General features: G+C 39.5%; 1 protein-coding gene across 11 annotated transcripts in view; it reads right to left on the bottom strand.

Annotated features, from left to right (window-relative positions):
* TUB (TUB bipartite transcription factor) overlaps positions 1-27,972 on the bottom strand; it is a 171,017-nt gene that overhangs the window by 61,682 nt on the left and 81,363 nt on the right. For all 11 annotated transcript variants that reach the window (XM_039382459.1, XM_039382461.1, XM_027737537.2 and 8 more), the window contains exons 2-3: positions 1,819-1,870; positions 240-402 (exon numbers count right to left, since the gene is read on the bottom strand). In XM_039382459.1, coding sequence (XP_039238393.1) covers positions 240-402; positions 1,819-1,870 — 215 coding nt within the window. The remainder of the gene's footprint in view (positions 1-239; positions 403-1,818; positions 1,871-27,972) is intronic.

Genomic DNA, 27,972 nt, shown 5'->3' with positions numbered 1-27,972 from the left:
GGACAACCCACTCTTCCTTCCCCACAGCACTGAAAGGGTAGCTAGTTACCTTGTTCCTTCCTGTTAGGCTAGAATTGCAAGTTCTGATGTTTTTATCCCCAAACACAAGTGAAGGATATCAATTATTTACTAAAATATGCAAAACAAGAAGCTTTCTTCTCATTAGCATAAAGTTAACAGGGAGAGCATTATGCTATGAATCGCAGTAAACACACATGCTATAGATGACATTTTTATACCCTGATATATTGTGCTGCTGTTGCTGTTAAGATACGACTCAACCAACGGCGCCTGTTCCTCCGAGTGTTTCGTCCTGCGCGTCCTCGTCCGACTGTCCACATTGGACTGGACCATTAGTGGCTCCTGGCGCTTTTTTTTCTGCTTCTGCTCTAGCAGTGCCCGCTGGAGAAAATACAAAGAAAAGCATCTGTTACTGGACTCCAAACAGTAGCAACCTACAATGAAAAACAATGGATATCTTTACACCTTCTCCGGTTTTACAGTGGCAGCAGTTGGAGAGTGGGATATTGGGTAACAGGAAATCTTTCCAAAAAACCATGACTAACCCACTGCTAAAACACCTTCTGCTGAAAACAGCAAATAATTAGAATAGATCTTTCTGAGCAGTCCAGCAGCTGTTAGAGCTTGCTTGGAAATAACCCTTGGGAAAACAACAGTTTGAGAATACTGGTTGTGAAGCAACGGGAGGGTAAGCAAGGGCATAAGGCAGAGATGCCAATTTCAGTTTCTGTAAATTAAAAGCAGGTGATTGCAAACTAGAATCAAGTGATAATACTGGACATGAGCCTAATTTAATAGCTATAAAAGATGAACTTTAATTAAACACTTAAATTTCTCAGCTAGACCTGCTGAAAAACAAAACCTTCAGCATTCAGTGGCATCATAGGTAGCTCTCTTTGAGTCCTCTTCCACAACCTTAGATAACTGTTAATTTTACTTATCTATTACCTTACCATTTGTTTGCTTCTGTACAGTGATAGTTTAGCTTGTAGAAAGGAGATGCACTAAAACTGAAGAATAAGAATGGATAATGGACTCTTTCAGCTCCATATGTTATGTTGAACACCTCAACATGACTCCAAAGTAATTAGAATCAAGTACAGGATTATGGTATAAATAGAAGGTATTCGAATTTGAAAATGAGATGCTGGTAGACATGCAAGCTGATAAAACAATGGGAAAAGAAATGTATAGAAAAGGATAAAATTAAATGCACACGATTTAACTATAAATATGACAAAGTTTTTTGAGAAGGGGACCACAAGAAAATCAAAGTAAAAGCGGAAACCTCAACTCCCATTAAAACCTGACAGCAGAATTTCCTCAGATTTCATGGAAGAGGTTCTGACTGTCTTTCTTGTAAAAAAGTCATGTAGTAATACAGTAGCAAAATAGGCAACATAGCACATAGTGCCACTAGGTTACAGCCACAAGGGCTAGACTCATAGAATGACAAGCCAAGTATGTAAAATCTTTGTGGTTAACCTCTGTTGGCTGGCATGGCTGCCAGAACCTTCCGTCCTTTCTGGTCCATCAGTTGGGTAACAAATACATGGTAAGTCAGCTTAAAATGAGTCCAACGCAGTGGAAATGAGAGTCACTCAAACCACAGTCATAAGTCAAATTTTAATGGCAATCAGACTTCTAAATAAACCGTAACCTCCACAGATCTCTCTGTTGCATTTCCCCACTCAGAGGATGCAACTTCCTATCAATTATCAGATACATGTGTCAGTGACTTCATTACTCCAAGATCTATACTTCAGAGAGCAAGAAGGTCCTCCTCCAAGATCTTACCTGCCTGTCAAGCTTCTGCTGACGCAGGCTGCTCCCCTCATCATCCAGAACACTGCAAAGACAAAGGGCACGTAATTGGAACAAATTTATCACTCAAAACAACACTCAACAGCAGTCACTGGAGCAAACCCTTCCAGGAGTTATCCATACACAACTCCCACTATGTTCCATGGAAGTTTGCCTGCCCTAACCCGCAAAAGTTGGCTCCAGAGGATCTAAATGCAGTCAATGAAAAATTGAAAAACTCTGACTCACACAAACTTCAACAAAACTATATATTCAGGCAGTTCAAAAAGAAATAAAAAAACCCACGGTCTACAGCTTGGATTCTTCTCCACTGTCTTCTAATGTAAAACACCAATGTATACAGCAATGGGGTTTGATTGAAAATTTGCATATAAAGCATAGAAAAAGTGAGAAGCGTAAGAGAGCTGCTTAGCAACTCAGCAATATTTAAAATTACGTTAGGAAAATTAACTGTCTAATCTTTTGCACACTGAAAACTATAATTTATTCCTGAATATATGAAAAGTCACACTTACTGCCACACACTTCAACATTTACAGGCTGGCAAGATAAACAGCATTGCTCACTGCCATATTTCTTTCTGCTAATTGTTGCTAGTTGGGAGATTAGCTCCTGTGCATTCAATCATTTTCATTAATTAGATGTTAAAGACTGGCATTGAAATCAGAAAGCTATTTTTGTGAAGTATTTTATCAAACTACTGACTATGCGTTATTTTTCAGGAGAACAAAGGTCTCTATTGTAAGAACACTATGGTTAAACATTGAACATAGATAATTAAATCTTTTAAACAGTAATATGTCATCTACAAGGAAAATAGCGCTATAGAACAAAAACAATAGCCTCTTACAAGCAGAGTTCATTTTCTCTTACAATACATTTCTACAAAAGGTTAGTCCCTTCTCTTATAATCACTCTTAACAATCAAAAAGAAAATTAAAATCCAGGACAAACAAACCTGGATTCTGACCTACATGCAACCCAACTGTATTGCAATGAAAATTTCATAAAAAATGTGAAGCCCATGTATTAACACACACTCTTTAGGAGCCAGTAACATTATGGTAGGGTTGGATAGGACAGCTAATAAAGGCATGCAGAATGCCACCTTTCTAACGCCAGCATTATCAGAGACATGTAATTAAGCATTCCTGGTAGCATCAGCCTTTTGCAACTTATACTTGGGTTATTTTTTACAAAAGGCTGATATTCCACAGAATGAAACTATGCTGTTCAAGTACCTCAGGTATGAAATTACACAGTCTTTTGCAGAGGTAATGCATTACCCACAGTCCACAAAAAAAAAAAAAAAAAAAAAAAAATTAAAGAAAAAACCCTTCCCACCCACAAACATGTTCTGATTTACGTCAAGCATTCTTAATTTGATAAATTACAGAAACAAGTTATAAAAAGAAGACATACATTCCTCCATAGTATACAGTATCAGGTTTTCACAAGAGTGCTTCACTGCAACTGCAATACTTATTAGCTGCACTGCTAGAAAATAAAACTACCCTAATGGATATCTTTGGCCAAACAACTGCGTAAAAGATGCCCGAGTATAAAGTTTCAGGCTTAATGGCCTGAACAAATCCTTCTCGTTTCAGACAATGCTTGATAAAAAGCCAAAACCATGTAATGATGCTAATAAAGAACAGAAGAACTGCAGAGGCAGCAATGCATATACCATCCTGGCACAACACACGGAATAAGGGAGCAGGGAAATGTTCTTTGTGTGGTTCTAACCTTACCTGTGACTCCCTGGGAAGCCACAACAAGGTAAATTCAGGTTCAGGTAAAAAGGCACAGCTCCTTCAATTCTCTTTATGCCCAACCTTGGCATGGTAAACATGGCAGTTTAAATAATACAATAGCAAACCCCAATCAGGGGAATGGTGTGATTTGCATTGATTCAGCATTCCACGAATGCAAAGTAACTATCAGATACAAGAGAGGACAGCCAAAAAAGAATAAAACTCCATCCAAACACTATGGATGCAGTGACGCTATAACACCTCTCCACCTGCCCTTCTACTGCAAGACACTGCTTTTCAAGCCTCTGAATATATGCAATCAAAGCTGAGACTAAGAACAGCGTGCTTTGAAAACCAGATGACAAGCTTGTCTGGAACTTCCAGGTCCTTCATTCTCCCACTTCGTATTTTATAAAGTTCTGGGTAGTTTTCACAATCCTGTTGTAAATATGCAATGACAAGCCTTGCATTATTTAAGCTTAACATCCAACAACTAAAATGGAACTCCAGCTTTCTTCAGTGACACTGAGGTTCAACAGAATAGTTACTTCAACAATCCTCTCCCCCTCCAGGTTACTGGACTTGTATGAGCATGCCTTGCTCCCCCCAGCCAGCCACACCACTCTTCCAAATCCTTCACAGTGTAATTTTAAAAAGGCCTCATTACCACCAACTCTGTCTCTTTTAGAAGTTACTCAATGCCAGTACCACTGAAAAGCTGTAATTCTGTCCTTTTCTGACGCCTAAATAATGCTTATGCAACTCCAAATACAAAGAGGATTCAATTTAGTCTATATATTCTTCTGCTATAATAACACAGCACTCCAGTTTGAGACTGTGTAATTTGTCAATATTTTCTGCAGAAGTAGTGGACCTTGGAGTTGCTGATTAGCAGCCAACATTTCACTTTCCCTGATTTTCAACAGAAAAACTCTCCTAAGACTGGGTGACGTCCAAGATATGCCGTTAAGGGACATCAGGGCTTAAATATATGCATGCATAAATAAGTGAGTAAATAAATAATATAAGCTCTGTTTCCGTAGCAATTCCATCAGGTTCTCACTCTAGCTGCCTTGAAAAACATCTGCAGAAGAATCTGAGATGGAAGTGTGCAAGCACCACTGACCCTTTTTCTCACACTTCAGTGAATCCTTGCAGAAAGATTTAGCAGATCATCTTGCCACAGCATCTGGCAGTCCATACATTCTGTCAGACGCTCCAGGGCCTAAGAACTGAAATCCAAAAAACTTACCCTTTTCTTTCATTGGAAAACACAAAAGCGTAGGAGCAGATGCACAGCCTTTGCCCTTCCTGGTCTTTCAAAAAAGCAGAATTCAACTGCTCATCCCCATGGAAGAGTTGTGCACTTCTGGTGAGGACCTAGCCTGTCCTGCCCAGTTTTGGAAGTGGTCATAGTTTTGCTGCTCTGAGGTCCAAATAACTGGGATGGTCAGAGAGTAAAGGCCCAGTACAGAGGAAAAACTGATTAGAAATGGCAGGAAAGACGGCAGGAAATAATCTCATAGGCTGTTAGAACAATTCTGCCTACATGTTCGATGGGATGCTAGAAAATCCCAGGAGCAGCATGAAACTCTGTCAGTCTTAATAGAGAAATATAACTTTATAATTCATGAAAATTGAATTATTGAAGAGCATGCATACATATTAGCAATCTGCACAGCACGCTGAAGTATCCTGAAGATCCAGTAAGGTTCATTTTTACTCCTATTTGATCAAGTACCGTGCCTGGCACCTTGGCTACGGTTTTGACCCATTTAAAACAGAAAGTCATTTGACACTATATATAATATTATAAACAGTACTTCAGCTCTGCAGTAATAGTCTAGTTCAAATCCTGTTGGCAAATCAGAGCTTGTATATATTTCCTTGCAGATCATTATTCAGGGAAAATCCATCCATCTATATCAAACTTGAACAATCCATCCATTACAGTTTACTGGATGTTGGGCTTAAGAAGTCAAGCCTATAGCTCTGTATGGTAAAGATTCAAATTAGCAGCCTAGACCAAGGCACACAGAGACTTAAGCATTATATTTAGATACTATTATTTTCAAATTTTAAATACAACACCCCATTCGAATATCCCCACCTCCTGTTTTCTAAAAGGAAATACATTAAATGAACATTCACCTTTGTGTCAAAGTATTACTTTTCATACTACCTCTTTAAGATACAAAATCTATTTTACTGAAACAGTTTCAACATTAAATTCAATCTACACAAAAATAGCCAGGCCTATTATACTGCTGCATGTCATAACGAAGATAAAAATATACACAAAAATTTTAGTATTCTCAGCTTTTCATAATCTCTATTCCTTAGAAATTATTTAGAGAGAAACCCAAGACCTATCAGGTTTTAAGGATGAAACTTCATGATTACATGAAGCTTCACAATTTACTGCTGAGATGAAGGCAGAAGATTCTGCAAGTCAACATCTTGCTACATTTTACTGTAATTCCACATGGACTGATTTCAATTTAAGTAAAATCTGAAAAGCCTGAATTCAAATAACACATTTCACAGCAAGTACTTTGCCTTCACTCTTTGAACACGCAAATGCTTTCATTTCAGTAAGCCTCTGCAAGAAAAAAGAATTAAGAAGAAACATTTTTAATTAGAATGTCCAAGATGCATGTAGTCCCTGATTTTACTTTATTTTGGTATTTTTTAAAGTCTGACACAGTAAAACAGCTCTATTGTTTCTGCCTGACAAAGAAGGCAATGCTTTTGTTCCTTCCTGACACTGCTTCATAAAGGAACATTTTCCATGACAATAACATTTTTACCAGGACAAAGGTCCAAAATCTTACCTAGCACATCTCTGCAGCCCAGCATTAATTCAACCAAGAAGCATAACTGGTCGCACAAGCAGACACATCCTACCACTACTTTCATACACTGTTTAAGAAGTGTCACTTGCATTTTCTCTTTTTGCTACTTCATGACAATACATTACTAATGGCAGAACCCAAAAGCTCTATGTGAAATCAGGGACCTTTGCACAAGCAAAGTGAATGCACATAATTAGGGAAAACTCCTTAGACAAACAGTTCCATTATAAAAAGATGAGGAATTGTATAAGAAAATGTTCCTCCCATTTAGAACACTGAACGAGAAGCAATGGAAAATTAAAGGAGATATTTTCATCTCGAGTTTCTTCTGCCATATTGTCAATTGCCATTCAAAAACAAAGGATGATCAAACCAGACAGAAAGAAAAATACACCAGACCAATCTTCAAGATCACTCAAATCTTTCTGATGCACTCCTGTTGTAAAGAAAGCTGGTATGCTGCTGTGTCAAGAGAAACAGGTTCTGGGATCTTTTAGAGCATGACTGACTCAAAAGCACAAGAATGGGTGTAATGTGCCATTTGAACATTGCAGTCTCCAAAAACACATGAAATAAAATTCCTGTAAAGAGATAGCACTTGGCTTACTGGATACCATCTGTCATATTCACCCAATTACACTTCTCTGTAATCTCTATAAAGTCTCTGTAGTTCCATAAAACCCAACTGCTCTGGATAATGTTACTGTTAAGTCCTTAGGAACGAGCTTTCCCACAGCACTGATGAAATGCTACTGTAAAAGCCCATTAAAGGGTCAGGGACCTGCAGGTTGGAGTCATGCTCCAGAGGGAATGGCACACAGTTAGGTTCTTCAAACAAGTGAAATTCAATGAATTCCTCACCAGCGAAGTCGGCTAAAATGCCAGCACCTGCAAGTCCCCACATAAAATAAGATCTGCTCCCCCATGTACGCCATAAGCTGAGCTCACCAGAAACCACTTGGGAGAAACATTATATCAGACACACAGCCTAATCAAAGACTCAAAAATGAAAAAAATCACTCTGGAAGACTGCAAGGGCTCCCCTCATGCTAGGAATCATCAAGGCTTTCTAACCCCATAGCAGTTCCTCGCCATCCAATTTAGAGTAAAACCTGCAGCACTATCTTTATGGTAAAATGAGTAACTGCTTTCCTGGGCCATCTAAGCAAGGAAAAGTCTGGTCATTGAGGAGCAGCCCAAGGACATTCAATCTTAGTTTGCCCTTCGACTGCCAACAGCAGCAACAGCAGCTCTTGGCTTTCTCCCACGCCATATTCACAGGGCAGAAAGGGCAACAGCCTGCCCTTACTGGTCACCTACCAGTCACCACTGAACTGAGCAGGGAAGTACAGACACCAGGAACTGCTGCAGAAACAGAGACTGCATTTTTTTATGGGAATCTTCAGAGGAATAAAGTGTTTCACTGTGAATCTCACATGATAAATGAAAGCATGCCTGTCCAGGAACACAGCATCGCCTCCTCTGCCTGTGCAGCTGTTCCGAAGACCCTTAAAAAGACTAAAAAGGAAAAAGCAAATGAATAGGGGGGGAAAGGCAGGAATGTGAACGCAGATATTTGTATGAGAATTATCAGCACCAAGTCAGCCACAAAACAGAAGATGCAGAGGATCACACACTGCGATGATGATCCAAATGGCACTAAAAGTAATGCCTGCAGGGCAGATGGCTGATAGCACAGACTGCATTTGCAGTTGCACAAATAATTATAGAACCAAATGCTCTATTTTCTTTTCAAATTCTGGATGGCAAACTAGCTTAAAAATCAGCAAATTAATGAGACCTTCCTGAAAGGTTTTTGGTCCTATTTGCTTCAGTAAGGTTTATCTAAATGTCCTTTGTACATTAAGATCTATGACAGTCATTATGTCTGGCAACAGTTCTGCAGATTAACTGAGAGCAAATGTAACAACAGGAACACATTCATTTTTTTTTCTTAATTCCATGTAGATAATTGTCAAGATTAACTCCAGCCAAATCCTCAGCATGGCCACAAAATTGTCAGGGATCAGGTTAGGAAAGCTAAAGCCCTGATAGAATTAAATCTGGCCATAGATGTCAAGGGCAACAACACAAGCTTCCATCAGTGATAAAATGAAGACTAGATAAAATGTGGGCCCTCTCCAGAAGGAAATGGAAGACCCGCTTACCAGGGACATGAAGAAGTCTGAGGTACTTAATGACTTTTTTGACTTCACCAGCAAATGCTCCAACCACACCACCTGGGTTGTGGAATGCAAAGGCAGGGACTGGGAAAATGAAACATTTCGCTGTAGGAGAAGATAAGGTTCAAGATCATCTAAGGAACCTGAAGTCCATGGGACCTGATGAGATGCATCTGTGGGCCCTGAGGGAACTGGCAGAGGGAGTGGCTAAGTCATTATCCATCCTATTTGAGAAGTCATGGCAGTCCAGTGAAGTTCCCACTGACTGGAAAAGGGGAAACATTATCCCCATTTTTAAACAGGAAATAAGGAGGACCGAGGAACTACAGTCCAGTCAGCCTCATCTCTCTCCACCTGGCAAAGTCATGGAGCACATCCTCCTGGAAACTGTGCAAAGGCATGTGGAAAATAAGCAGATGACTGGTGACAGCCAACATGGCTTCAGTAAGGGCAAATCATGCCTGGCAAATCTGGTGGCCTGCTATGACAGGGCTCACAGCACTGGTAGATGAGGGAAGAGAAACAGACATCGTCTACCTGAAGTTTTGGAAAACATTTGACACAGTCCTGCACAATGTCCTTGTCTCTAAACTGGAGAGGCATGGATTTGACAGAGGGAGCACCCGGTGGATAAGGAATTGGCTGGATGATCACACTCACAAAGTTGTGGTCAGCTGTTCAATGTCCAAGTGGAGACCAGTGAGGAGTGGTGTTCCCCAGGGATCAATATTGGCACCAGCGCTGTTTAACTTCTTTGTTGGCAACATGGGTAGTGGGATTGAGAGCACCCTCAGTAGGTTTGCAGATAACATGAAGCTGTGGGGAGCAGTTGACACACTGGAGGGAAGGGATGACATCCAGAGGGACCCCTGATAGGGTGGAGAGGTGGGCCTGTGCAAACCTCACAAAATTCAACAAGGCCAAGTGCAAGGTACTGCGCCTGAGTTGGGGCAATCCCAAGCACAAATTACAGGCTGGGTGGAGAACAGATTGAGAGCAGCCCTGAGAAGAACTTGGGGGTGACAGCTGACAAGAAGCACAGCATGATCTGGCAATGTGAGCTCTCAGTCCAGAAAGCCAAACGTGTCCTGGGCTGCAACAAAAGAAGTGTGGACAGGAGGTCAAGGGAGTGATTCTCCCACTCTACTCAGCAGTCCTGAGACTCCACCTGGAGTACTGTGTCCAGGTCTGGGACATAAGAACATGTCTCCAACATAAGAAGGATGTGGACCTGTTGGAGCAAGTCCAGATGAAGACCAAGAAGATGATCAGAGGGCTGAAGCACCTCTCCTGTAAGGAAAGGCTGAGAGAGCTGGAGTTGTTCAGCCTGAAGAGAAGGCTCGGGGGAGACCTTATAGCATCTTTCAGTACCTAAAGGGGGCCTACAGGAAAGCTTGAATGGGACTTTTTACATGGGCAGGACAATAGGGAATGGCTTCAAACTGAAAGAGGGCAGGTTTAGATTGGATATTACGAAGAAATTCTTCCTTGTGAGGGTAGTGAGGCACTGGAACAGGTAGCCCAGAGAAGTTGTGGATGCCCCACCCCTGGAAGCGTTCAAGAACAGGCTGGATGGGACTTTGAGCAACCTGGTCTAGTGGAAGATATCCATGTCCAAGGCAGGGGAGCTAGAACTCTTTAAGGTCCCTTCCAACCCAAACCATTCTATGATTCTATAACAGCATTTTTCCTCTGTTTTAATTAAGAGTACATCAAACTAGATCTCCAATTTTTATGACTTCAGGTATATGAAACCAATAGAAACTGTAGAAATCAAGTCTTCTAAATGTTTCACTTAGACCAAGTTTTAAAAAAAAACATCATAGTCAGGTAAAAATATATTGTAAGATAGGTCTATTACAGGATATATACAACTAGACATTGAGCAAGAGCAAATAGCCCAAGAAACTCTCAGTGCTGAAGGGAACAACAGGAGCTCTGCAGATACTTCAGATATACTTTGCTGTAATGAGATACAGCTTTGAATAAAATTAAAACAAAACTGCAGTCATTGTGAAAAAGAAACTACTGTTTAGCATCTGAAATGTCTAGGCTGACAGCTTTCAGTGAGAATGGTAAGAAGCTGGGAAAAGATCTACTGAGATGAAAAGCAAAACTCTTCCCTAAAGCACATTACATGTTTTAAACAACTGAACTACAGGGCTGCCACTATTGCCCTGGAAAGATCAGGTGAACTAATATTTGTACAGATTCATTCTCTGCAATTACCCAGGACTGAATAGGATAGTATATGGCAGTAAATTGCAGGTAATGAAAATAACACCTACAGGAAGAGTGGACGGCTGAGATATTTCTTGCTCTCCCTCAACACACACAAATTCTGAATACAATGTCAGAAAAAGAATCTATGTCCCAAAAGAGAGAGGTGAATTCAATAAATATAAATGATGGAGCAAAAACACACAATAGCCTGTGGGTGATATATGCTAAAATTGTATTTAAAGTAGTTTGATGAGAAGCGCCTGGATAGGAGCAAATTGGGAAGGAAAAAAACCACTGTGACCTGGAGATACACTACCTGCAATGCAGATGGATCCAGATGACAAATGACATGACTTTCAGGAAGTGCCTTTATCAAAAACACATCGCTGCCAGCCACAGGAAAGATCCAGCCCTAGCAGCCAGATTTATCTCTCAGTACCAAAATCCAGCCAATCTCAGTCATTAAAACAGTAAAATGCATGCACAAACAAACCCAACCCATTAATGTACAAAGCATCCGACCACAACAAACAATAAATTAAATGAGCAGAAACTAGGGAAAAGTATTGTCTGGATAAGGAGACTGCATTTACACATACATACACTGCAGAACAGGAGTTCTCCACCTGGGCCACAAGGATTCTCCCAATTCCACTGCTGCACTGGTAAAAGTTGTCACCTAGAACAGACCTCTGCATTTCTGACACTATGAGCCATTGCAATGAAGAAAAAACCTGCATAAGATGACTGCTGGCTCCTTGCCCTCCCTCTCCTATACCTCCCTATGAAACATGGTTTTGTCCAGTTGGCAGCACACTGGCCCTATTTCACATCAAACACAGTGCAACCTTCCAAGACACCTGTAAAATGAGATTAACAAACAAGTTTTAACTCCTCTTGGAAACACCTTTGTGAAGCAAGAATGAAGCCTTACAGGTACAGTAATTAACCTAGAAACAATGTTGGCCTTTAAAATAATAGTATAATTGCAAAGTGTTTAACAAACAAAACACTGATCCCAACGATAGGGTCAATGCTGCAGGTGTTCAGTGAGGCTTCTCCCTGCAGTAGGCAAGCAAACACAGACACAAATACGTAGATCAAACATACTGCTGCTGAAATGGGTTATATTTGAGGTAATTCAGTAATGCAGCAAAGAATTAACAGATCCCACTGCCTACCTACGTGTTTAGGACAGGACAGGAAAAAAAAGTTGTATTTACTGGACTTTTAAAGGAATAGTTAAATTAAGCTATCAATTTATTCAGAATGTGAAGGCAAAAGAATATCTAGTTTCCCTTAGCTGCTTTAAAAATCAAAACTGAAGAAAAATATAGTAAGAATTGTAACTCTGATAGGAGGTGTTAGTGAATTGAAACAGTCAAGCTCCCTTTTCCTTTTTACAGGTGGTTTTACAGTTTTACAGTTTCTATGGAATACAGTTTCTATGGGAAGACATGTCATTTCATGATAAATACTAACCATGAACCAAAATATTTTGTCACTTTTTCCCCCCACACATACTATCTTTATAATCCAACCTAGTACTCTTTTGCTGGAACTGAGGAAAGCAGATGTTTTATTTTGGTTTGAGATCGTTCTCTGTACTACCTTCTATACAAGTAGCAAATTCTGACAATCCTGGACAGCGTTTTCAGTGGAAAATGAGTTTGTCAGATCCTGGTGCCTAACTACATGATATGGATTTCAAGATTGGAAAGATGTTGATGGCTGGCAAGAGTAACAAACACCATTTGGCCTAGATTTTGTACTCAATAATGAAAATTCAGTCATTATTTCTAATAGCACTCTATGTAGATGAGGTATTCCATACACTCTGATCTTCATACCTGGGCCCTGAATCCCCAAACCCATGAATTCAACCTCAGGAAAATGCTCCCACTACTTTCACACTGCACAAAAAGATGCATATGTATAAATCCCTCCAGGTTGGGATTTTTAATTATAAACTCCTGAAGACAGAGTTGTTTTCACAATGTGCATACATTGTGCCTGCACAAAACCAGATTCTTTTTCAGGTTCAGTCCTCCAGGTATTAACACAATCTTAGAAAACTACAGTAATAATAAGGTTGGGATGTTCACTTTCCTCCCCCCCCCTTTTTTTTTAATGAGAGAGAAGTTTTCAATCCTGGTAGACTGATGTCTGGTAGACTGATGTCTACAGTATTTAAAGATAATTTCAAAACAACTTACATATTTAATCTTTTTTAATTTAGCAGTTTCCTCTGAAAATATGATCTTGTGAGTAAACAACCTGAAGAGCATTGTCCATTTCAAAACTAAGCTAATCTTTTTCCTTTGCTTCTGTGTGCAACCAAATGTGGGTAAATGAAATCCACTCTCAAGACCTAGGAAGCAGCAGGAGACCTTTACAAGATGGTCAGAGAGTTTTCTGCAGCTGTGAAGCAAACAGCTACTGAGAAGCAGTGGCAGAAAACCAACGTGGAAGCTTTACTCATAACAAGTATTAAGGATTGTTATATAAAGCTGGTCCCTCTACCTAAGGCAGTCCTTCTTTTGGGAGTTTACAGCAAAGGCAGAGATGGTGACCACTTCAGTTGCTTCAGGTTGCAAAAAAACAAACTGATTTGGAGAAGCCTAGGGGACCAGACCTTGCTGTTTTAGGGGGAATTTACGAACTGATATATACTTCACCCAAAGAAAGACAGAAAGGCTTTGTATTCACTGAAAAAGGGAAGAGCAATGCAGTTGAGTCTTCCTCCAAAGAACCCTTAAATGCCGCTTGAAAGGTTTAGCTGACCCTGCTTCATTAGGTTATAATAAGCTTTTAGGGGGAGTTAGTTTCTTTATCTTTGTACAAAAAACATTAGCATCCTTGAACTGCTCAGGATTCCTTTAGTGGCACTAAATCATACCAAAGCAAGATTTATGCAACACCTTCTCTGTTACAGTGAAAACCTATTTTCTAGCCTGTTTTCTAGTTGTTCCTTTGAAGGTCCCTTCCAACACAAAACATTCTATGGTTCTATGATATACCTTTTGCCTCTCTCTGACAAGTAACTCCCTGTCAAAGATGCTATTAAGTCCAGGTGCTGTGTTGGAAGAAGGTAGCATTGGAAGGGAGGCAGCAGAAGTCAGACTACTGTCAAGCAAAGTGCAACGGCTCTAGCACACCATTGGTAAAATTATCTCTGTTCTCTAAGGGTGGAGGAGAAAAGTATGCATTATTATAAGGCATATCAGATTTCCTTTCTTTTTGTTACATTAAATGATTTTCTCCACATCTGTGTATTACTCCCAGTCAAGGAAGCTGAACTACAAAAGGCAAATTTCAGCCTGCGACAGCTTCTAACTTTCTCTGGTAAAAATAATTGTAGAGATAAAATAAGCAGGAGGGGGAAAGCATAACATGGAATAATAGCATACAGAATCACATATCATAGGTTGTATTAGGAAAAGGAACAAATATTACTTTTTGACACATTTAGGAACAAACCTAACTTGTCCCATTAAACCCATATTTCTATATTCTGACCATACTTTATTTAACCCCAGATATACTGGCATTCTTTTTTTCTGTTTCAAGTTGAAGAAAATATAGTCCTTTTAAGAGCAAAATGCATTCCCTACATTTACAAATACTTGAAAGTGTCACATCAAATAATGGTCTCGACACTGTTATGCAACATACCTCTTCTTGTTGCATACTGAGATATGTACACTGCATAAAATTTAATCAGCTTTGCTTTCCATAAACATTAACCGTGCTCACCAATTTGAATTTATACACCTGGTTTAGTATGTCAGCTTTAAATATTACAAATAAATTAATCAAATGTAAAACAGGTCAGATACTTGTCATTGTAATATTTTTAGTTCCATGTTCATTATGAATCATCAGAGTCCCAATTATACTTCTTCTTGACTACTCTGGCAATAGTTTTGTTACATTTGACAATCCTTTACCTTTTACCTAAGTAAGTGTACTGGAAAAAGTGGTATTATACAGTACAAACAAGTGCCAGCTCTTGTGCCACACAACTGAAAGATTACAGCTGTTTAAGTCTCCTACTTCCATCATCAAAATTATTCACAAAATACAACCCAAAACAGGACCTGTCCAGTGAGAACACTACAATAGGTAATGGAAATCTTCCCTGTGGTTTTTGCCCCCATTTCTGATACTTCCTCCCACAAAAACTTTAGTTTCCAGGGTTGTGACACTCCTTCTTGATGCAAGAAAGATTCCAACAGCTAGAATTATCTGCCTTGATGTGAATTGTAAACACACAAATCCACCTGGCATGTAGAGTTCTAAGTTCAAATCAACTATCAAGCTAATATGTTAAGTCAGAAGTTTTGAATCAAATCTTCAATTAGAATCTCATGACAAACGCTGCACTTGACAAATGCTCAGTTCACAAGGGCAGTACCAGAAACTGCAGAAAGTAGGGCATAGAAAACACAGGCAGGGAGGCACACATCAGGATTTTCTCCAGTGTTGTTCCAGGTACAGTATATGCTATCAATATTTCAGCAAATAAGAAACCCAAAATACTCAGGCAGTACAATCTCTAATTGATTAAAATTATGAAGTTGTCTTCATCTGGTTCTCTCAAACTGCCTCCAATGAAATTATTATTTGCTCTAAAAATTACTCTGGATTGTTCTCTCAACGCTTTAGAGTATATTGCGTGGCACTACAAAGAGCTGAAATGCCTTGCTACAGTGATATATAAAAGGAAAATTATGAAAAAGCATTTAATTAGTAAGAAGTGCGATAACTTGAGAAAAGTAAAACATTATCTGCTCTGTCCAGCTTGACCTCCCAACACACAACTAGACAAGACATTATTTCCAAATATTTCCGTATATACACATAGATACATGTATTTATATTAAAAAAAAAAAAAACCTAGGAGAGAAAATCTGGAAAGCTACTACTTTTTTTTAATACAGTCTGGAAAATTATCATAATTGACTGGTATGACAGAAATCCTGGATTCCTTCAGCGCTGGGCAGTTAATTGATATAGCAATTCTTCCTTTCATGACATAAAATTCTGCTCTACAAGATGTGTAAGAATGTGTGCTGCCAGCAAGAAATGAAAACTGTGGGAAAGGCTGTGAGAGAGGAGCCAAACAGCACACAGACTCACAGTTTCAGAGGAATCGGTGTCCCCAGAAAGCTGTGGATTTCCAGCTGAAAATCTCCTCTGCAGTATACAGCTTATAGCTGACACAGTTATTTAGATATTTCAAATTACTGAAAAATTAAGAGCTAATAAGCATGACCCAACTAATTCCTATTTCTAACTGCAACTTTCTTTTTCAAATTGCCGTTCTGGGCTTCAAAACATCATCACATGAATAGCCTGCGCGGTTCTCTTTGAGAGCCAAAATCAGTCCCCCAGGCAAGACATTTGAGACTCTAAAACACCATTTTCACTATATTTGAAGAAGATTGAAAATAGGGTTTGATATATGCACACCACCTAATTTTTATGGCTAAGATCCTGAACTGACTACTATAACTTATTATTGCTGGACATAAATATTGCCATCTAGGCCTGCTCAAATGGCTAAGTACTTGCACAATAAAAGCTTATAGCATGAGAAATGGTGAACACCAAAACAAAGGGCTGATTTTAAAAAAATCATTTATTTTTCTCTTTGTCTTCTAAACTGCTTGTCAAATATTCACCAGTTCCATCCAACAGCAATGAAGGAGGAATAAATAAAAAAAACCAACACAACAAAGCAACAAGGTGATTTTCATTATTGTTTTGAAAATTCCTAGGATTTCTACAAATATTTTGCATGCAAAAAGAGTAACCTTCTCTTTAAAATAAAGCATGCATAAGACAATTAGATTTAAAAAAAGGTGTGTCAACTCTAAGTATTTATTTTTCATACAATGGCAAGCAGCTGCCATCTGTGACTGTAACAAAATATCCAAAGGCATCAGATAAAAAAAAAAATCTCATCATTTATCCTCTCTACTTCTTTTTAAACTGTTCTTATTTGATTAAGCATTCTTTTTCTTTTTCACCATGTGCCAGTGTCTAAGCAAATAGGGTACCATGTTTTATAAACTGAAGGACAGCTCTCATACAAAGCCACGAGCATCCTTTGCCATTCATATACTGCTACAGATTTTCAGTACATTTGACCTCTCAAAATTCATAAAGGACACAATATCAGCATATTATCCAAGGAATTACGCAATGTGATTCTCATTAAGGTTGTGCCACTAATCCCTGCACATTGTGTACTGAAAATTTATGCTCAAATGATATATTTCTATATATTGGTAGAAATTACAGTTCTCTAGAATCAGATTATAATTACATAGGATTGCAAATTGTACATTTGTCAGTTCCTAGAAACCAAATGGACAGCAAAATCTGCAATTTCAATGCGAGATACAGATACTGAGAACACTGCAGTTCATTTACCAATTAAGACAAAAACTGTTTCCCTTGTCTTTTTCTTCTCTTTTCTCTAAGATTCAGGCATATTATGAACTCACAGAAAGACAGAGACAGCTTTATCGCCAGAAATAACACAAGAAAAATCTACTTATTCACTACGTAGAATAGACAAAGTCTGCTTTTTAAAACATAATTCAGATGTACAGAAGATATTGTATCACTGGGTTTGTGTGGGTTTGGTTGTTTTGTTTTATTCCCTTTGTTTTTTTAAAGGAAGATGAATGATAGTCACATCAAATTTCAATCTCTGCATTCAACCTGTGGAGCTCAAATGAATCTCCAATATTCAATTACATTGTGACAACTACTGTTTCCTACGTGGTTACAACTTACCAAAAATCTTCAAGAGAGAGAGGATAACCAGAAGCTAGAATTTAGTAAATGTCACTCTCCACCTATTCAGAAAAAGTGCAAATTGTTTCCCATCCCAAACGTTTTGATAATAAAGTAAAAAACAAGTGTGTTTAAAACCACTTCCATTTCTAATTTCAAAGCCAGTGCTGGTTAAGAGAGACACCACCGATGCAGCCACACTCTTGTAGCAGATTTGTTTAAGCATGACAGAAACAGGTCCTGAGGTAATTCAAGATACTACAGGTCTTGGATTTTGTGCTTTCCATTTTTCAATAAAGAAAACAAGTTTAATCTAATTTGCTCCCATGTGTCATTTAAAAATGTAACTAAAGACATCACAGTTGAAGTAGATCAGATTAACTGCTAAAGAAAGACTGTGTTGACAAAACCCCACCAAAAAGTTTATTAACACCGTTTGTGGATACAAAAATCACATCCAAACATACAGATCTATTTGCCAGGAGGCTGTCTTGTGTTTAACTCACAAAGTGAAGGCTGGGAGAATAAGATGTAAAGCATTTTTATTGAACAAAGAGCTGTTCAGGTGCTGTGACATCCGTAACAAACCATTACAGGAAACGGCTTTCACCATCCTTTTCATATTTTTTTAATATGTGGCTGAAGTTGCCATTTTAATTATTCCACTTCACCTGCTAGAATGCCTGTTAGCAACAATTTCAGCAAAAGCAATCTCCACTGGGGACTGAAGCACCACATACAGCACTGTCTGTGGACACACTTGTAAGCTTGCTTTTCTCCTATGAAACATTTTCAATTAAAATATGGGTAAAATGTGAATAGAAATATGTGATTATCAGACTGGTCGCTGATTTCCTAAAACAGGAAGCAAATCATACCATGCATGTAAAACTAAATTCAAAAAATGGGGGTCTTTGCCAGAGAAGTATTTAAGTTATCTGTCTCTCATGAAACATCTATGCTAATGTTACACTTTGTAGAAAGCAGGGAACACGTGTATCTCTGGAAGTTTCAGAAAGAATTCTCATTTCTACAAGGCATATGTAATACAATTTGACCAGAGCAGCCAAACATCAAATTCATTCACTGACAATTTGGTATCCATAAAATGAGGGTGTTCTGCCTGGTTACACAAGGAAGGTAAGTCTATAATTTCTTCAACTGATTAATTTCCATTAAAATTAAAGATGGGTAAATCTTTCTAAATCCAATAGATTTCATGATGAAGGTGGTGGCTGGGTAGAGGGAAAGACCTTAAATAGCCTCTCTGTGGAGAGGAAGTATTTGGGCTTAATAATATTATTATTAGAGCAATAAGAATCCACATAGGGAACATTCTGAACAACAGCTATAGGAATTCTGATTTCTAAAGCTGTATTGATCCTGGACCACTTCTTATGGGTATGTGAAGAAAATTCCTTCCAACTCCAACACCTTGTAAAGAAAGTACAGTGAGTTCATTTTTTTCTTGTCTACATATGCATAATTCTCATTATCCCAATGTGGATTTCTTCTAAACAGACAAACAGCAATACAAAAGAAATAAGATAGTCCTAATTAGAAGAAAGAAAGATGGAAGTGGAAGATAAAGGAAAGATAATTCCTTCCCCAACCTTACTACTGAGCTTTTATTCTGGAAAAGCCACACTTCTGCTGTATGTTCAGTGTCCCCATCTGTAACACAAGGGTAATACGCTTCTGCCTTTGCAGTATCTCCCAGGGCTCCACACCAAGCAGGACAAGAGAGGGTGAGATAAGACTGGCAGTGCACTACAGCACAATGCCAAGGTACATCCAGCCCCCTGAGGGATGTGTCCCACTGAGCCCTTGAGCCACGGTTACACTGTAAAATCACCAGGTGTGCGCCAGGCAGAGGAGACGACAGCAGGTGTAATCAGTGAGCACACGTACTCTCAGATAGAGGAAGCTGTATCAGACAAAGCTGAAGACCTCTTTTAACCATATCAGATGTAATTAAACCACTTCTGGCACTGTGGGAAGCTATTTCCAAATGCATTTAAGTAATGGAGAAAGAATCATTTTAGCTGTTGGACCATTAAAAAAGAATGAAACTAAGATTCCCCTTTGGGTCTAATCAACTCTCATACACTAGCAGATGTTTTTGTACTCTTCTCTGATAAATACATATGACTGTGTATCATCTGATTTCTTTATGGAACACTAATTGCCCACTGCACGAAATGTGTAATTGATGTATTATGTGATCACTGTTATTTGCACATTGCTCTAATACTTCAGTGCACAACCCGTGAGTTTGTGTTTATTGTAGGATACAAGGTGAGCCATTTCAGCCCGAAGGAGCATCCACTGAATATCACTCAGATCCATTCTGTCAGACTCAGAGGGCTCCATTTTCTTGCTCCTTCAGGACCTACCAAAACTGGAACAGGATGAGGAGTTCAACAGAAGAATTATGGAAGGAAAGCTGGCTGGCATAAGCAAGCTAGAAATTTGTAAGTCAGCAGCAGCTTCCTACACGTGAGCCTTCAAAAGTGTTTATCATTCTGGGGTGGTGTTCCACACTACCAGTGCACGTGCTCTCATCTTTACGTGTGTCAAACTGGGGGGCACACAGTGTGCCCCTCTGGACTGTCACCTCACAGCTGTGACCCCAGCAGTGACCAGGGACTGCTGACCCACGGTGCTGACTACGTGTGCCGGCAAACCACGCTGCTCTCCTGGGAACACGTCTGCTCTCCCCTGCTCCCGCCTGCTGACAGGAGGACCTCTGCTTCAATCTGAAACCTACCTTCTAAAGGCTCCTGATGATACTTTTTGGATGGCAGCACAGACCTGAAATCCTGCTCAAATATTTATCTGCTATATGATTATTAGAAGATTCAATTTAAGAAGAGCTGAAAGATCATAAGGAAATGCTGCCATTGACTTACTGACAAATTTAGCACAACTCACATTATGTCCAGGCACTCTCCCAGCAGCACTATTCTCCCCAAAACCAACATCAGCCATTTGACAGCGTGCTGGACAGAGCACTGCAGATCAAACTTCCAGATACAGAGGGCTCGTAAAAAGGGAAAGAACCACATAAACAAGCTGAAGAGTTTCTTTAAGTATTGCGTATCCTTAGGATACAGAAGCAGGCATTTAGTGATGTAAAAGGAAAACAAATGTCTTCCACTTCACAAAGTAAATAACTTAGGGAATTATTAGTAATGACTCAGTCGTTGTTAGTTATAGACCTACTCAAATGACATGAAAATAAAAAATACAGAAACCACATCATAGCCATTTCATGAAAAATTAGCAGTAAGATAGATGTCATTGAATACAAATTGAAAAAAAAAACATTCAGTACACCATCTTTCAATTTAATTTTTATTGCAATATGCAGTCAGGTTTGGCATTGTTAATCCAAGTCCACAGTAAATGCAATATTGCAGAGCTGGCTGTAAATTAAAACCCTTTGGGCTGAATTTTCACCTCAACGCACAGAGAGTTTACTTTGAGGATGCTTCACAATGTCAACTGGGCGTATTTACAGTTCATCATGCAATGCAGTGAAAACATCTATGCCTCTAATGTATCTTAGATTTTTATTCAGAATAAGCCTTTTCAGATGAGAATGAGATGTTCTTGCCAAAGAACACATAAAAACTGCAACGTGTTATGTGCTGTTTGTCATTTTGACTAAGCAGCACAATAGTCATTTTCCTCTCTTCTCTCTCCACCACATTAAGTGTTTTCAACAGATTCTGAGCACTCTTGAAAATCCAGCCATAGACTCTTCAAGGTTCCCTGTGTAGTATTGCATTTCATCCTTTGAAAGCCCTATACCAGCCTAAGGATAAAATACATCTATTCTGCACACGATTTTAAAACTTCTGTTTCAAAATCTTTATATTTTAATGGAATGCAACAAGCAATAAACTCAGAGTACAGCAACTGGATAGTCATTTCCAATGAGCTCCTAGTTGCTTCACTATCTCCTTCAATTTTGGTTATGGCTTATATTATGTGGCACCACATCAATGAAACTATGTCTTTTAGAAACTACAATTTATTGTAAGTAAAATTAATTTTATAAGCTCTAAAATATTTTCTTCCAAGTCTAGAGTTCACTGGATTCTTTTACCAGGAGTCTTCGTAAGAGAATGGCAATTTATCAAATCCAAATCTTGTAAACTCAGTGATCTCCAGAGCTTCAGAAGAAAATTTCGGGGGGTGAGGGGACAGGCCCAGCCCACATCAACAAATAACCTGAAAATCCAGGCACTCATCTCAGGTGTGAGAAATACCTTCCTAAGGAATGAAACATCAGGGCAGAGACTTGAACACCTGAACTTGCATATCCCACTTTTCAGGTTATGCAAACATATTTTCACATTTTTTCCAACAGAATAAGCTGGAAATCACTCTGTCACAAGATGCACAGGATGGGAAATTTTTTCCTTCCAATACTACTCAGAACAACCTCTATCTTGAAAAGCCTCAAGCACATAGTATTAAATTAATAAATAAAAGAACATGGTCAAGAATCATAACAGGAAGGAAAAAGGGAGGTAAGGAGAGAAGGAAAAAAAGCAGGAAGGAAGGAAGGAAGGCAAGAAGGACTTTCACTTTCATTTAAATTTCTCCTGTGCTGTTTTTTCTTGATCTTTAAAAACAGAGAATGATATTCAAGCCCCAAGGAGGTAATTAAGAATTTTTCAAGCTGCATCAATTCTGCCAGAATACTACACTATATCATTCTTTGAAATAGCCAATATTTAAAAGGCGTCTTCCAGGATGCCTCAAACTTTTAGTAATGTCATGATTTTTTTGTACTGATATGATGGCCCAGTTTTTCTGGATATTAATATATTATTTCTTAATTACTATATCTGGCATGTCCGAGAATTATCCTAATATTCTGAAAAGCCAGAGCCTAGATTAGGTCACTTAGAGGTGGCTAGTGCTCTTTAATAGCCAAAAATGAACATCTTTATTTCAGAGCAGATAAGGAATTCTAAATTAAAAGTTATATCCACACTGTGAACTGTGCCGTGACAGAGTCCCACATAAATGTAAATAAGCTAACACGTATACTGAAAACAATTTAAATAGGGTAGTCCCTGGCTTCTCCCAGACCAAACTGCAATTGCTCCTCAAAGGAGTAAATCACTTGTGCATTTCTGATGTGGTTGTACAGCTTTCAGCACCTGTGTTAGCTCATATACGGCTCACCCAAGTGCCTCCCTCCTGCACTGCAGTATGTAGCACGGACATACCACAGAGATCAAACACAGAAGCAAAGGATTTAACCAATTCCACACCAAGCAAAGCTACAGGGCTCTCCACGTCTCCATCAGTTGCCAAGGTGAGTGGCTCCAGTGGCAGCAGAGCACTCCAGTGCCATGCACACGGAGGTTTCCCAAACTGGGGGAACTTCAGGTAGAGCTGTGAGAGCCACCAGGAGCCTGCAGCTCACACAACCTCAGCGAGGCCAGAAGCAGCATCCACATCAGACTTCAGTAAAACCTCTGACACCATTTCCCATGACATTTTCCTGGAGAAACTGGCTGCTCATAGCTTGGATGGGTGCACTGCTCACTGGGTAAAAGACTGGCTGGATGGCAGGGCCCAGAGAGTGGTGGTGAATGGAACTAAATCCAGCTGGCAGCCAGTGGTGTTCCCCAGGGCCCAGGATTGCGGCCAGCCCCATTTAATATCATTATCAATGATCTGAACAAGGGGATCAAGGGCACCCTCGGTCAGTTTGCAGATGACACTAAGTTGGGCAGGACTGTTGATCAGCTGGAGGGCAGGAAGGCTCTGCAGAGGAATCTGGACAGGCTGGACTGATGGGCCAAGACCAAGTCCATGAGGTTCAACAAGGCCAAGTGCCAGGTCCTGCACTTGGGTCACACAACCCCGGCAGCGCTGCAAGCTGGGGATGAGTAGCTGGAAAGCTGCTCAGTGAAAAATTACCTGGAGATGCTGTTTGACAGCAGCTGAACATGAACCAGCACGTGCCAGGTGGCCAAGAAGGCCAATGGCATCCTGGCTTGGATCAGGAACAGAGTGGCCAGCAGGACTAGGGAAGTGACTGCCTCCCTATATTTGGCAGTGGTGAGGCCACACCTCGAGTCCTGTGTTTAGTTCTGGACCCCTCACTAAAAGAAAGATACTGAGGGGTTGGAACAACTCCAGAGAAGGGCATCGGAGCTGGGGAAGGGTCTGGAGCACAAGTCTGATGAGGAGTGGCTGAGGAAGCTGGGCTTGTTTAGCCTGGAGAAGAACTTATTGCTCTCTACAACCACCTGAAAGGAGCCTGTAGGCAGGGGGGGGTCAGTACCTTCTCCGAGGGAACTAGAGATAGGATGAGAGAAAATAGCCTCAAGTTGTGCCAGGGGAGGCTTAGATTGGATATTGGGAAAAAGTTCCTCGCTGAAAGGGTTGTCAAGCATTGGAATGGACTGCCAAGGGAAATGGTGGAGTCACCATCCCTGGAGGTATTTAAAAGCAATATAGATGTGGCACTTATGGACATGGTTTAGTGGTGAACTTGGCAGTGCTGGGTTAACAGTTGGACTTGATGGTCTTGGAGATCTTTTCCAGCCAAAATGATTCTATGATTGCATACATTTAACAATATGCAAAGGCACATGAGCTCTGCCTTAAGGACAGGCAGTAAAACAATACTAATGTTATTCTAGAGCAAGCACGAAAACTTTCTCTAAAACCTTATACTTCACTTTTTAAATCTGCAGCAACAGCCAGTGAAATGATTTAAAATTCAGTAACCTGGAAGAATCAGTTATCAAGGTCTGACTCAGTGGTGTGTAGAGACACTTTTAAAGTTATTTAACGTTGCTCTACAGATGCAGTGTCCCAAAAGAGGCATTATTTACCCGTATAACTGAGGTAAAGTTTTAGCATATAAGACTTCACATAATCCCTAGGTTTGCAAAACCCTATTTAATGGAAATACACACTCCAGGGTACAGTAAGTGTCTTAGTCTTTCGTTTTCCGCTCAACCTGACCTGAGCAGTTAGTCTAAGTCATTATCTGGACAAGTTATCTATTCCTTAACTTCCACAACACATTCAATAATTTCCTCAAATTTTTAGAAGTGAGAATTGCAACATGATGCAATGTAATTTTGTTGTTGTTGTTGCCACTGCAGACAAGTGAAATTGCTGCTGTAGTAACATTGGTTAGCAACACTCTGCTCTGGAAAAAACAGACCAATTTTCCTTATGCTTCTTGCTGTGGCACAGATACTATTAATGAAAATGCCTAGCCTTTAAGTTCATTCATTTTGCTTTCAACCTGATACCAAATTTGAAAGACAGAACTGTTCTGATCTCTTCCCTAAATATGGATCAAATACCAATGTATCTGTATTTCACTTGCAAATATAATTTCCAACTTAGTCGTCATTTGAAGTTAATCAAGGAATTTCTTCATCTTGTAATTTCTCATCTGCAGGTAGTTAGAACTGTGATTACAATTAAAATTAGCATTAAAAACTTCATGCTGTGGTTTCATTACCTGAGTCAAATGAGTTATATTTATCATGAATTATGATATTTACAGGCTTGTGTTAACATGCATCTCAACAGGAATCATGAGGTTTCCACTGAAATTTGCAATTCAAGACTTAATTTTCATAAACATCTGAGAATTCAAGCTAAAACTCAACTTCATGAAAGAATGACTCGGGTACTTGTGTTGTCAGAGAGCAAGATAAGTGTGTCACTCACAAGCACATTCGCATATTCATGTATTATAGACCACTTGCTGGTTATTTGCTCAGCTAAAACAGGAGCTCAGAGAAGGTGATGGCACCAATCCAATCCCCTTTTAAGTCAATAGAAAGGCTCTTGTGGCACCTGTTTGCGACGGCTCCCTGTAAGCAACCACACAAGTGCACGTATGGCAGAGGGTGGCCTTAGACTCCACAGCATCCCAACCTCCAGGGGGAAGGACAGTAGTCTGAATGCACACAACCAGCATGCAAACCCGCCAAGTTCTTGTACCGGCAGAAGCAGTTCTCTCCTCCTCTGCTGTACAAGGCCCCACTGCATTTCCCCAAAGGAAGTATTTTCAATTGCGTCATTTTTTTCTCTTTAGGGATAAAAAAAATGGATAAATATTTTACCTCTCAACTTATTAGCAATACAAAAGTACTAAAGTTACTTCTGCTATAATCACTGAAAAGGAAAGTAAAGATATATTTTAGATTCTTATTGACATAAAAGAATAATACAAAAACATCTAGTAAGTAACTTAAGTACAGAGAAAACCAAACTTTTGAAGACCTTCCTAAGTGTCACAAAGCTACATAACGTAGAGATAAACTATATTGCCATCAAGTATTAGATAAAACAAGCTGGTATAAAACAACTGTGTCAAAAAACAAGTGTCATCTTTTATCATGTGCGCTCATCCAAAATATTTAATCCAATCTTGCCACCTTCTCCCATTATTACCTTTGTACACTCTATACACTTTTCTCTGGGAACACATTTCCTTACCTAAGTCACTATTCTCTAACTTCTCATTTTCCTAAGAACAGGATAGTCAAAAGAAGGTGATGACCATATGTCTGTAACAAAAACGAAAGCAAAAAGAACCATGCCAACGATCACCCCAAGCTTTTCACTTGCATTTTGTGCCCTTCTTTTGTACTGTCTTCTCAAGTGAAAATTTTCCAGCCTGAAGACTGTCTTGCTGTATACCTGCATACTATTAGCATTATGCAAACAATAACAGGGCCCAGAGAGGTGTTACATTCTCAGCTGAGTGCTCAGAACTTGCTGGTATCTTCCTGCCACTACCTCAAGATAAAAGAGATTGCAAAACTGTGGGAGAACAGTTCTTCTGTTCCCCGGAACACCATTTGCATGACACAGATTGTCACCCAGAAGGGCATCTCCTAATCCCAATTACTGGCCTTCACATACTACAGAAACAAAGCCTTCAGCAGTAAGTGAGATATAAAATAAACACCGAATAAACATCCATGATTAAAGCAATAATCTTTGAATAAACTGCTGCAAATACTGAAATTAATTCTCAATAATTTCAGCTTTAAAAAATTGCAAATGTACTAACTACTTAAGTAATACAATTAGAAGTTGGTATAGATTTATTTAAAAGCTACTAACAATAAAATAGAAATTAAACATCAAACATTTACAGAGAAGGGTATCTTCTGCAGACACCATATAGCTTGCAAGACAGAATTCTATTTTCCTGAATAATCTCAAAGTGGGAAAGAGAAGAAAACAGAAAAAGAGGCAAGAAGAGCAAGATGGCAAAATGGCAAATGTTCATAAGGAGAAAGAACAGAAAAGCATGAATTAGAAAATAAGCCATTAGTGTGAGGGGAAGAGAAATGAGGAGGAAGTGTGAAAAGAATCCAGCTCTCAATAATGGCAATTTCTAGTTACTAAAATAAAAAATACCACCTCCCAGAAAAGCTGCTGCTTGCATGTCTAAATGGATGCCACTTTAAGGAACGTCCAAAAACCCTCAGGCATAAGAATCAAAACTGTCCAACCCAGGGAAGTGCAAGAGGAGACATAACATTTCATATCCACTTTCCGGCTGTGATCCAAATCTGGCACAGATGGCTTGTAAATGATTGTCACTGCCAGAAACCTGCAAATGATCGTTGCTACCAGAAACCCGTTGGCCTGTTAGAAAATGAGTTTTAGTCTCGATCTGGCTGCTGATACCACAAAGGTGGTAGGGGGTGGCAGTACTTCAGGACAGTTGGGGCAGCCTGAGGTGCACCCTGCAAGAGGTGGCAAAGCCCCTTCAGTCCCTTACTTAAATCCACTTTTGGCACACTGCAAAGCACAAGACAACTAGGTTTCATTCCCTGCTCTGCAGCTCATCTCCCTTGAGCCTTGTCCCATTTCCATTTAAGCCAATTCACTGCAACTTCCACAGGTCTCTATTTCCCTCGCTGGTAAAACTAAAGTGAGACTTATTTGCCTCGCCTTTCTTTTCTGCCTGGTTGATTTAGGCTACCAGCTTCAGGGTAACAATTGCCTATGAGGATGTGCTTGTACAGCTCCCTCACGCTGATGCTGGGCAAACCAGGACTTTGCTTTCCACTGGAGTCTCCATGCACTACAGCAGGAACACCGTATGCAAGAGCACAGAGCTCCATGAAGGAAGAGCTCTAACTTAAATGTTGTAAAAGCACACAACTAGGCTAATTTTATACATCACAATAACCTGAGACAAGACAGCCTGGTTCAGAGAAGAGGACAGACATGCTCTTTGTACCCTTTTCCTTAGAAAAAGCAGGTCTCATACATTAT

Source organism: Pipra filicauda, unplaced genomic scaffold, assembly GCF_003945595.2.
Source record: "Pipra filicauda isolate LSUMZ 115617 unplaced genomic scaffold, ASM394559v2 scaffold26_size5592650_pilon, whole genome shotgun sequence".
NCBI lineage: Eukaryota > Metazoa > Chordata > Aves > Passeriformes > Pipridae > Pipra > Pipra filicauda.
The sequence above is the reverse complement of the archived record's forward strand: the minus strand, read 5'-3'. Positions and strand labels throughout refer to the sequence as shown.